We start from the raw sequence: 12,251 nt of genomic DNA, 5'->3' as shown, positions 1-12,251 counted from the left end.
TTGATCATGGTGGATAAGCTTTTTGATGTGCTGCTTGATTCGGTTTGCCAGTATTTTATTGAGGATTTTTGCATCGATATTCATCAGGGATATTGGCCTGCAATTTTCTTTTGTTGTTGTGTCTCTGACAGGTTTTGGTATTTGGACGATACTAGCCTCATAAAATGAGTTAGGGAGGATTCCCTCTTTTTCTATTGCTTGGAATAGTTTTAGAAGGAATGGTACTGGCTTCTCTAACTACCATCAGAGAATACTATAAACACCTCTACACAAATAAACTAGAAAATCTGGAAGAAATGTATAAATTCCTGGATGTGTATACCCTCCCAAGACTAAACCAGGAAGAAGTTGAATCCCCAAATAGGCCAATAACAAGTTCTGAAATTGAGGCAGTAATTAATAGCCTATCAACCCAAAACAAACCAGGATTTGTCAGCCAAATGTTTGAGCTTCTAAGGACAGTGGTTATGTTCTGCTCACTGACTTCTCCCTAAGGCAACAGGGTGGCCTTGTGTTGGGGGTGGGCACAAATACTTGATGATGATTGTGCTTAATTTTGACTTCCATTTTGAGTTACTGTGTGTTCCTTTTGGGTTAGGATGAAGACTGCAGTGAAAAGAATGGCTGCCATGAAAGTGAGCCATCAGTGACGACCGAGGCTGTGCACTACCTCTACATCCAGGTGAGGTCGTGGTGTGTAGTTAGGTGACACAGCAACACCCAGTAGTGGCTGATGGGTCTGTTTCAGGGTATTGGAACAAGATAATGGACAGAGGAGGGCTTACTGCCACTACCAAAGATTAATTGGCCGAGAGGATTACCATGTGGAGGCCCTTTCCCCAGCCTGGAATTCCTGCTTTCCTGCAGCTTATCAGGAGGTGCCATAGGGTGGCTCTGGGCTCAGGCTGTGTAAGTTCACATCCTGGATCCACCTGTTAGGACTGCGTGAACTCAGGCAAGGTCCTTCAGCATCTTGTGCCTCAGTTTCCCCATCTATAAATTACATAATAGTAACTCTTATACAGTAATAAAGAATAAATAACATGTGAAGTACTTAGAACTGTATCTCAGTTCCATAAATGCTAGACTGCATGAGCACAGAAACTCCACTTTGCCTAACCAACTGAATCTGGACAAGATATGATGCACACATGCCTGTACATGCAAAAGTAACACCAATGTGACTTTAGGCAAAGTGGCTTGTCCTGGAATCTCTGGAGACCAGTGCACAGGCAAGCCAGTTCCAATGGGGCATGACTAAGAAGCCTGGGCTTTGGCCTGCCTACCTGCCAGAGCAGCAGTATCCTAAACAAGGGTGGGCTCTGCTAGTAGAGGAGTGGCCATAAAACAAAGAAGTCTTTCCTCTGCCCCAAGTGAACAAGACTGTGGGTCACTGTTAGTATTTCAGTCATAACTGCCAGCAGGCAGATCTTTAAATGTGAGATACAGAACTGTGAGGAAAAAGGAACCCTCAGACAAGTTACAGCATTTCGAATGAGATGAGTTAAGTATTTGCTTTCCTGGAGTTGGAGCTGGTTTTAGGTATTCCATAACATAAATATCTTTGAGGTACCACTTACACAGATAATAAAGCATTGGTCCCCCAAACTACTATTTATCCTCTATTATATTCCATTACCTTCTACACAATTAGAATGAAACAGAAGTACACAAAGGAGTTGCCTCCGACATGCATCAGGATCACGGTGTGGGCATCAGAGGAGGCCTTGTGAGGCCCAGAGGGTGAGCCAGAGTTTACTGACAGTTATTCCAAAGATGATAGAACAAAAGCTAATCTTCTTCTTTTTAAAAACAATAAAACCTTTCTTCATGAGAAATCTCAACTCTGGCACTAGTTGAAGCATATAGGCTAGTTTCATAAATCAGATGGTGCATGTCGATTGAAGATTTAAGTCATGTTGCACTGTTTTCTGATATATGAAAACACTCAAGAAGGGGTGAGACAGAGCCCCTGTCTCACTGTCCCAAGAAGACTTGAATGTTTTAATATTTGCAATATTTTGCTCTAAACTTGAAGGTCATTTGTCGTTAATGTAAGAAAAGCTAATGACATCATTAGATTAGCTCTCCTTGTAAATTTGGGTTTGGAAGCTATCTTGTAAAATTTTACTACATTCTCAGTTTTTTTATATTAATTGTGATAAATATTTTAAACAAGTCATATTTTTAAATAAGCAATAATATAAAAAATTAGAAATGATTATGTTGGAGTGCTAAGATTATGCATATTTACCCCCAAGGTATTTTTTTAATACTGTTGGTTTCTTTTTCAGTGTAAAAAACCACGTCTTTCCCATAACTGTTTAAAACCCATGGTACAGGTTTTAAAATGGAGGATTATGTAAATTGAAGTTATACTCCTTAACTTAAACCTGTCGTGTAATCAAATTCTCCTGGTTTGTCCTTGTCTGTACATAGATGGAGTACTGTGAGAAGAGCACTTTACGAGACACCATTGACCAGGGACTGTATCAAGACACTGTCAGACTCTGGAGACTTTTTCGAGAGATTCTGGATGGATTAGCTTATATCCATGAGAAAGTAAACTTTACAACATTTCATATCTGAAGACTTATGTTTACAAAAATGTATGCATAAAAGTGTCAAATGTAAGATTGGAGAAAAACTGAAATAGAGGGAAAGCTAATAGAACAAAGTGTCGAAGACAATAAAATATTACAAAGTATCAGAGTATAACATTAAAAAATGTTAAGAAAACTTTAAAGGTTAGGACAGGGATCAGCAAACTGTGGCCCACAGGCCAAATCTAATCCACTGCCTGTTCTTGTATGGCCTGTGAGCTAATAATGGCTCCTACATTTTTAAATGGTTGTAAAAAATTAAAAGGACATTTCATGACACATAAAAATTACATGAAATTCAAATTCCAATGCTCCCAAGGTTATTGGAACATGGCTGTGCTCATTTGTTTACATATTGCCTGTGGTGGTTTTTTTTCCATAACAGCAGATTTGAATAGTTGCAACAGGGACTGTAAAGCCTAAAGTTTTTACTCTCTGTTAATCTCTGGGAGAGGAGAAAATATTTGAACATGTAGGGAATGTGAGGATTATTGCTTGAGTGCTTTAGAATTAGGGCCAGGTGTGGTGGCTCACACCTGTAATCCCAGCACTTTGGGAGGTCGAGGTGGGTGGATCACTTGAGGTCAGGAATTCAAGACCAGACTGGTCAACATGGTGAAACCCCATCTCTACTAAAAATACAAAAATTAGCTGAGTGTGGTGGTGCACACTTGTAATTCCAGCTGCTTGGGAGGCTGAGGCAGGAGAATCGTTTGAACCTGGGAGGTGGAGGTTGCAGTGAGCTGAGATTGTACCACTGCACTCCAGCATAGGTGACAGTAAGACTTTATCTCAAAAAAGAGAAAGAAAGAATTAAGCAAAGATGTGATTAATATTTGCCAAGTTATTTGATTCTAACAGAATTAGTGCCGCCCTTCAGAGGAACACGGAGAAACCAGAAAGCCATCTAGCAAGAAGAGAAATGAGACTTCCTGAGTAAAGCAGCTTGTCACGTGTCTAAAATGTCATTTTAAAGCTAGAAATTGCCATTATAATGTAAATGCTAATGGGCCTAGCTTCAGGATGAAACACTGCTTACATTTTAAAAATGGGATTGTCTAATGCATTAACCAAAATAAATTCATTATTTTTTTCCTTTGCCTCAAATTTCTTTAACCTTAAAATGTTTATACTGTACCATATTTATACTGAGAAGCAAGGGCTGTAATTTACACATGTGTAGTTTATAAATGATTTGGTAGAAGCAGAATTTGCAAGGTTAGAAATGAAAATGAGTTCTGATGAGGGCCATTTAAGCTGTATTACTGTGATTTTATCCTGGGATGCTAGAACAGTGCCCCCTGTGCTTGCTTCTACTCCATCCAGTTTGCTCAGTATTGGCTAACCATTTGCTGGCATTTAACACTGTGCCATACCTAGAAATACAAGGAGGCACAAGTGTGTGTCCCATGCTTGCGAGGGACTTCTTGCTTCTAGAGGGAGCCAGAATTTACCTTCATGTAATGGTAAAAGAGATCATTACTTTCTATATTATAATGCATGAAACAATACACATTACAAGCCATTAGGAAAATGAGAAAGCAGTCTTATGTAAACAAGTAATTATTGCACACCTACTGTGTGTGCTGGGGATGCCAAGTTGAACTGTTAGAATTACTGTAGAAGGCTTACGAATGAGTTGGCACTTGCAAATGTTGGTACAGTGCAAATGCATGGAAAAAAGCAAGAGTATCCTATGAAGGGGAGATGATACAAAGAAAGGAATAGAAGAAGGAATAAAAATGGTGTGTCTCTGTGACCAGAGCAGAGGTTTTGTGATGTAGCAGGGGTAAAGGTAACTTGGTGAACCCAGTGGAAGGGGCCTTAGATGCCACAGGGAACTATTTAGAATTCACCTGGTCAGGATACCACCAGGTAGAACTAGGAGATGGTAAAGAGGTCATAGGACAGTCAGGAGACATTGCAGAGGCCAGACAGCCTGGACCAGGGTGCTCTGTGGGAGAACACCTCGTACGATTTTCATCACTAGGTTGGCCTTTTAAATTAGGAGGTAGGTATAACTTTATGCATGGGAAACCATTGTTTATTTCTTCACTCTCTTTCAACAGGGAATGATTCACCGGGATTTGAAGCCTGTCAACATTTTTTTGGATTCTGATGACCATGTGAAAATAGGTGATTTTGGTTTGGCGACAGACCATCTAGCCTTTTCTGTAAGTATTTTAAAAATTAGACTGTACCTAAAAACAGACTCAGATGCCTTGATAATCCTGAAAGTGTTAGCAGATAGAGTAGTGCATTCACAGAACTATGCTGTCTAATCCTCAGGAGATTACACAAACCTGAAGGGGCATGCTGCAGGTGATCTTGTAGGCTTTGAAATTTGAGTATATTTTTTTGAGTGCATTCCACTTGAGGGACACAAAATTATTGGCTTGGGAACAGTATTGTGGTCAAAGGCATACAGTACTTTATGAAATCATTTGGTATTTTGGTCTACCATGCCTGGCCCTGGACTAGATGCTTTATACCTCAGAGGCTTTTGTTGATTTGAGGAAATGAGGCTCAAAAACATAAAACACCAGGAGAGCATACGGTTGTGAGGATCAAGAAAGGCTGGATAACGACAGTAGCATTTCAGATGTCCTTAAATGGTGGGTGGGAGTCCAAAAGGTGGAGGTTGAGGGCAGGGCCTGGTGACACCAGGATGGGGATTCCAGAGAGAAAACACAGCCTAAGCAGAGGCCCCAGGGTAAGCAGACTTGGCTGTCGGAAGACTAGCATACTGTCTGACTGGCCAAAACTGTGAGGTGCAGGGGAGAGTGAGAGGATGCAGGGCAGTTGAGGAGTCATTGGAAGGTTGGGCAGTCTTGTAGGTGGTAGGCCTTGAATGCCAGGGGAGGAATTTTACTTCACATTGTAAACCCAACTTATTAGGCACCAAGATCTGTAGGAAATGCAGTTAATTCCAAGGGTGATCAGGAAAGCAAAGTAGGATTTGAGTTAATGGTCAGAACAACCATTGGGGCCAAGTTAGAAGGTGAGACTAGGAGTAGAAAGGGAGGAGAGGGAAGGCGGACAGTAAGGACATGGTCCCGATCATGCTCCCCATGGAGCATATGGGAGAGTGCTGAGACCAAGGACGGGCCAGATGGTGGGAATCTTGATCCCCAAACTAAAGAATTTAACTTGATGCCTGGAAGGCTGTAGCATAGTGAGATAGGTAAGAGCTCAGGATCTGGAGTCTCACCGACCTGGAATAGAATCCTATCTCTGCCACTGCTTTGTAGCATGATCTTGGACAACTAATTAACTTCTCAATACCTCATCTGTAAAGTGTGCCTAATACTAGTGCCTAGCTCAAAAAGTTATCAGCAAGATAAATAAGAATGCAGGTAAAGCACCTAGAACAGTGCCCAGCACTAAGAATGTTGAAGCTGGTGTTACTGATGGTGATGGCTTATAATGGGAAGCACCTATTACAAATGCAGACATAACAATAGTGACTTAGGGTATTGACAACACCGTGGCACATAGTGGAGCAAGGTGAGGCTACCTGGGAGATGTTAGCCATGAGCGAGGGTAGAACACATTTGCTGAGCAGACTCTAGGAAAGAAGAATAAAAATTGATGCAGAGAAAGTAACAGCAGTGAGGAAGTTGAAAGATGAATTTGTTGTTTTTAATACACTCTTACTCTTCTTAGAAAATAGATTCTGTTTTTGGCATTTGCAACATGAAAATAAATTGGTTTCTCTAAGTGTTTGCATATTTCTGTCCTAAAGAAAGAGTTGTATAGTGATTGGCCCCCCTCCCTCTTGATTTCATTGGGTTTTTCTGAGAGCCTTGCATTAGTGAGTTGAGTAAACTAGAAAAAAAATTAAAACTCAAAGCATTATTATATTATTTTGATTTCCATGTAATATTTCCTCAGTTTTCATTTAGAAACAGACAAGCCTTCTCATGGAATAATATCAGGTTTTGATTGGATATTTGACTTACTTATATTTTTAGGCTGACAGCAAACAAGACGATCAGACAGGAGACTTGATTAAGTCAGACCCTTCAGGTAAACCCAGAAGACTATATATTTAATCCATGTGTTAAAGACCTCAGAATTTCTTAACCTGAAAACTGCTTTTTACTTGTAAAGGTTTTATTCTACCGCAGATTTTAATTGTTCCTTAAGATAACAAAATTATGGAAATGCTTTAATTTTTTTCTTTTCAATGTATTAATTGTTCTTTGAACTTTAAGAAATTAGAGCTTCAGTGAGTAAAATAATTGGCTCCCAGGCGTAGACAGTTTTATTTTGTCTAACCTCCGCTGGTAATGTGAGGTTACCTCATACCCTAGTCCATCTGGAGTCTTGTTACCTGGCACTGTCCCTCCTCTGCAATAGCAAAGACATCCTTGTGTAGAACAGAGTGTGTGGCCATATGTGACTTATGGTTATTCATTTGGTACAATGCATGCTGCTGCTTCCTGTGAGTGGCATAGACAGTTAACAGATCATGCCTCACTTTTAAGAAGCCTTGTTTGTTTGTTTGTTTTAGTTTGTGTCATCTGTAAGTCCTGTTATTGGGAAGTTTTCCCTCTGTTTTCCTCCACACAGGTCACTTAACTGGGATGGTTGGCACTGCTCTCTATGTAAGCCCAGAGGTCCAAGGAAGCACCAAATCTGCATACAACCAGGTAAGGGGTTTTGTGGGGAAAAAGAACCTCAAAATTAAGGTATCCCTGAGTGGTGGAATCATGAGATTGCTGTTTTATTCTTGGTGCTTTTGTTCTATGCTTTCTGTAGCCAACATGTATAGGAAATGCCACAGTGAATGTTTTTAAGACATCAGAGGTCAAGAGTATTTCTTGAAAATGGCTTCCATTGTCCTGAAAGCAGCTCTGCACCTCTGTGCCCTTGACCATGTACAGTCTTTTCCTCGGCACCCGTGCCATGCTTGGCTTCCTCAGACACACTGCCTTCCCAACGCCATCTTCTCCTTCATGGCACGGTGCTTAGATTTTCTCTGCACTGCCTTGTCTTTTTGCTTCTTTTTTCTTTTTATTATAGATACTTTTTTTGTTTTTGTCAATTATTTAATAGTTATCTTGATTATTTATATCCTTCTAGTTTTTTGACTTTACTGTTTTTTTCTCTAGCTTTTTGTTTTATTTTTACTTATTTGTTATTTTTTTCCTAGCTTATGGAGGTATGATTGACAAAACTTGTCTATATTTAGGGTGTGCAATGTGATGTTATGATGTATGTATACATTGTGAAATGATTTCCACAACGAAGCTGACTAACATTCCCATCACCTCACCTGGTTTCCATTTTTTATGTGTGGTAAGAACACTCGAGAGCTACTTTCTTAGCAAACCTCAAGAATACAATGCATTATGATTAATTCTAGTCACCATGCTGTGCTTTAGGTCTCCAGAATGTATTCATTTTTTAACTGAAAATGTGTGCCCTTTGACCAGCATCTCCCCTTGACCCCTAGTCCCCAGCCCCTGGTAGCCACCACTGTGTTCTCTATTACTGTGGGTTTGACTTTTATTTAGATTCCACATACCAGTGAGATCATACAGTATTTGCCTTTCTGTGTCTAGCTTATTTCACCTAATATAATGTCCTCCAGGTTCATCCATGTTGTCACAAATGGCAAGATTCTCTTCTTTTTGAAGGCCGTATGACCTTGTAGTCAGGAACTGGCCTTTTCTATCAGCTCTGGATTTTGGTCTGTGTTTCACTTTTAAGATGATTAGCCAAGATGCGAAACAAAGCAAATTTTTTCCTTCCTTCCTTCCTTCCTTCCTTCCTTCCTTCCTTCCTTCCTTCCTTCCTTCCTTCCTTCCTTCCTTCCTTCTTTCCCTCCCTCCCTCCCTCCCTCCCTCCCTCCCTCCTTCCTTCCTTCCTTCCCTTTCTTTCTTTCTTTCTTTCGACAGAGTCTCACTCTGTCACCCAGGCTGGAGTGCAGTAGCACGATCTCGGCTCACTGCTAGCTCTGCCTCCCGGGTTCACGCCATTCTCCTGCCTCGGCCTCTCAAGTAGCTGAGACTACAGGCGCCCACCACCACGCCTGGCTAATTTTTTGTATTTTTTAGTAGAGATGGGGTTTCACCGTGTTAGTCAGGATGGTCTCGATCTCGTGATCTTATGACCCGCCCACCTCAACCTCCTAAAGTGCTGCGATTACAGGCGTGAGCCACCACACCTGGCCCAAAACAAAGCAGATTCTTATGATCAATCTCAGTTGTCCTTGCTCTTCAGCCATTATTTCCAGTTTTCAATCAGTGGTTTTCTATTGTCTGTGGCTACAACTAAACCAATTACCATTAATTTTCTACGAAGGCCAGGCGTGGTGGCTCATGCCTGTAATCCCAGCACTTTAGGAGGCCAACGTGGGTGAATCACTTGAGTCCAGGAGTTGGAGACCAGCCTGGGCAACAGTCTCTACAAAAAATACACACAAAAAAATTAGCTGGGCATGGTGGTGCACACCTGTAGTCCCAGCTACTTGGGAGGCTGAGGTGGAAGGATTGCTTGAGCCCAGGAGGCAGAGGTTGCAGTAAGCCAAGTTTGCACCACTGCACTTCAGCCTGGGTGACAGAGTGAGACCCTGCCTCAAAAAAGAAAAAAAATTTCTATGAAAATGTTTAAAGACATCATGCCAAATATTTTGTCATCATCTAGATACAAAATATATCATTTAGCCTTTATAACCATAATTTTTGAGAACAAATCTTCACATTTTTCCAGTGTGACCTGTTTTGTACTCATACAAACTTTATTTCAGCTAACAATGCTTATCCTATAATTCCCTGGTAAATTATGCTTTCATATCAAGGCTCTCTAAATGCAATTATTTTTCCGTCTCAGAAAGTGGATCTCTTCAGCCTGGGAATTATCTTCTTTGAGATGTCCTATCACCCCATGGTCACGGCTTCGGAAAGGATCTTTGTTCTCAACCAACTCAGAGATGTATGTATCAGGTGTCTCAGTACCTACATTTTCAGTAACCCGAATCTTAACACAGAGATCAGAATTCAAAGCAGCATATTTTTCTGGTATTTATAATATAGAAAAGGCTGTCCTACTGTAATTTTAATGACTCATGTATTCAGATATGCGAGACTAACCAGTTTTCCCATTTTTAGTGAAACATTTTTCTGAGCAAAGGAAGTCATCTCAGTTAAGTTCTTGAAATAGCAGTTTTGGGAGCCAAATATCATCAGCATGTAGGAGGGATCTTACTGGTCTCTCTACTGTGTTTCTACAGCGAGGTTAGTGGAAGCCCACCTCCGATGATGAAAAACTTGCCCCAGTTTTGTTTGTTTTTGGAAATCTTACCTGGAGAAATTGCTAGGTTATAGTTGCTTTTTAAAAAATTATTCTGAGATTTACTCTTGATTTTAAAACAAAGGAAGAAGCCACAAAATTGGATTTGATATTAATATGGTTATAACAAGGGAGTAGATTGTAAGAATAATGGGTATTTAGTTCTAGAAGTGAAAGATGCCTGTTGAGTGGACCAGGTGTAGTTATGTCTAAAGAAAACTACCAAGACCAGAAGTTAAAATGAGTCTGAAAAAAATATCTGCCCCTTGAAATGTTTTTCCCAATGAAATTTCCATTTGTGTTCTTGGGATTAATCCTTGCCTCTTTTACTGCCTGAGCTAAAAAAGGACCCACGTTACAGGTGCGAGATTAGAGGTGCCCATGAGCAAACGCATTAAGATGAAAGTGAGGAATGAGGTTTGGGTGAGGGTAATTTAAATTCACCTATTTATGAGCAAGACATCTGGAGAGCCGCCTTCTTTCTTACTGAGCAGAGTGAAGCAGGAATATCTATTAAGTTAATTCATAAACACGGTAACTAGAATGCAGTAAGAATACTCCTGTATTCCACTGAAAGAATACTTCTCTGGATAGTTTTGAAAACAATTAAATTATTTTACTGTCAGTGCAACGTGGACAGCTGTGCTCGTAAAGTATAGGACTAAGTGAAGTGGTTACTATTGCCTTGCCTTGATTGGAATACTCTTAGATGATTGTGTCCTTAATGAAATGCCTTTCTTTAGTCTAAAATTCATGTTTATTTACCAGAAAGGTGAGAACTTTTGGGGAAGTAGAGATTTTTTTTCTCTTACTCTATCTGTGTTGGTAGATGGGTGTTTTTTTGTTTGTTTGCCTTTTTTCATCTACATGTTTAATAAAACTACTTTGTTGTTCTCCAAAGCCATTAGATTTTTACTTTGTACTCAGATGTGCTTTCTGCCCCTTGACATTTTTTTTCTCAATGAAATTTCCATTTATGATTTTGGGGTTAGTCCTTGCCTCTGTTATTGCCTGAACTAAAAGGGACCAGTGTTATAGTATGTGAGGTCAAAGGTGCGAACAGCATAAGGACAAAAGTGAAGAGTGAGGTTTGGGTGAGGATGTCATTTGCGTAAAGTTTATATTAAAATAATATATATGTAATTGGAAGAATAAGCGTCAGGTTTCAAGAAGGTATCACCTATCCTTCCTTGCTAGCAAATTTTTATTTCTGTATTTGATTTTCTTACCTATGGTGAATAAATGCTTTCACTGTGGCAGTCTGCCAAAACCTTGCTGATTTGAATATATTTTTTTAGCCCACTTCGCCTAAGTTTCCAGAAGACTTTGATGATGGAGAGCATGCCAAGCAGGTAATTTTCTGATGCGTCAATTACAATGTCTTCCATCTTGCATTTTAATTATTATTTTTCTTCTTTTTCAATTAGTAATCTTCTGCCACTCATTCTCTTGTGTCCTGGGAACAACGTGGGGAAAAAATAGCAAAAGATGAAGCAGTTAAAATGTTATTAGACTTGATCTACACCATAAAAATGCCAACGGCTGGCACAGAAAATGAACAAACTACAGGGTTCTTTGTGCAATTCATTGTGCTTTTGAAGTGCTATTTGGACCCTTGGCTTAGCTGTTGAGAAAAAAAAAAAGAATCCTTTTACAGCTTATTGTTTTTGATAAAGCTTGGGGCTTTAAGAAAAAAATGTAATTTAAAACTGTAATTTTGTTCTATTTTGTAGTTGCAGTAGCTCAGATTATAGGGCAAGGGCTGCATTTTCTAGACAGTCTATTGTTACAGTATTTTAAAGCAAAATAATTTCTTCTATATACCATAAATATCTGAGTGTAGGTGTGTGTGACTCATGACATAGGCTAGTACTGGCATCCAGCAAATATTAAAAAGAAAACTATTTTAGTGAATTTGTGTATTGGGCTTCTGGTACGCCTTTCTTCTGAATGCCGGTTGTTTGTCTTGGTACAGTGGTTAATACTCTTGTCATACGGAAGTTTATTTCTTAAATTGACTTACTGACAGTTATAATCAAGGCAAATCCCTTATTTAAATCATTAATGTTGAGTACAGAAGCATAGATAGAATATTGTATTAATCTGGTGCTTCTTGCTTGCTGGTTATGTATCTGAATGGACAAACCACTTTTCTAGACTTTAATTTCCCTCACCTATAAAATAAAAAGATGAAGTACTCCTTATTTATATTAGCACTAACTCTGTGTCACTTGGTAATGTTTAACATGACGGTTATTTATGGCTGTAGGGACCCATTCTGCCTCATCTGTTTAGTTGGTGAAGGCCATTAGAAATACATTGAGTCATGTTTCTGCTTCTTTTGGTAGC

At 39.6% G+C, this 12,251-nt stretch overlaps 1 protein-coding gene across 3 annotated transcripts in view; it reads left to right on the top strand.

The window, feature by feature from the left end:
- The window catches only part of EIF2AK4 (eukaryotic translation initiation factor 2 alpha kinase 4), a 110,371-nt gene that overhangs the window by 60,194 nt on the left and 37,926 nt on the right, over window positions 1-12,251 (top strand). For all 3 annotated transcript variants that reach the window (XM_023189383.1, XM_023189382.2, XM_023189384.1), the window contains 7 exons: window positions 599-682; window positions 2,440-2,562; window positions 4,673-4,777; window positions 6,578-6,632; window positions 7,179-7,258; window positions 9,444-9,545; window positions 11,201-11,254. In XM_023189383.1, coding sequence (XP_023045151.1) covers window positions 599-682; window positions 2,440-2,562; window positions 4,673-4,777; window positions 6,578-6,632; window positions 7,179-7,258; window positions 9,444-9,545; window positions 11,201-11,254 — 603 coding nt within the window. The remainder of the gene's footprint in view (window positions 1-598; window positions 683-2,439; window positions 2,563-4,672; window positions 4,778-6,577; window positions 6,633-7,178; window positions 7,259-9,443; window positions 9,546-11,200; window positions 11,255-12,251) is intronic.

This window comes from Piliocolobus tephrosceles, chromosome 6 (assembly GCF_002776525.5).
Source record: "Piliocolobus tephrosceles isolate RC106 chromosome 6, ASM277652v3, whole genome shotgun sequence".
In the NCBI taxonomy this organism is placed as follows: Eukaryota; Metazoa; Chordata; class Mammalia; order Primates; family Cercopithecidae; genus Piliocolobus; species Piliocolobus tephrosceles.
The sequence above is the reverse complement of the archived record's forward strand: the minus strand, read 5'-3'. Positions and strand labels throughout refer to the sequence as shown.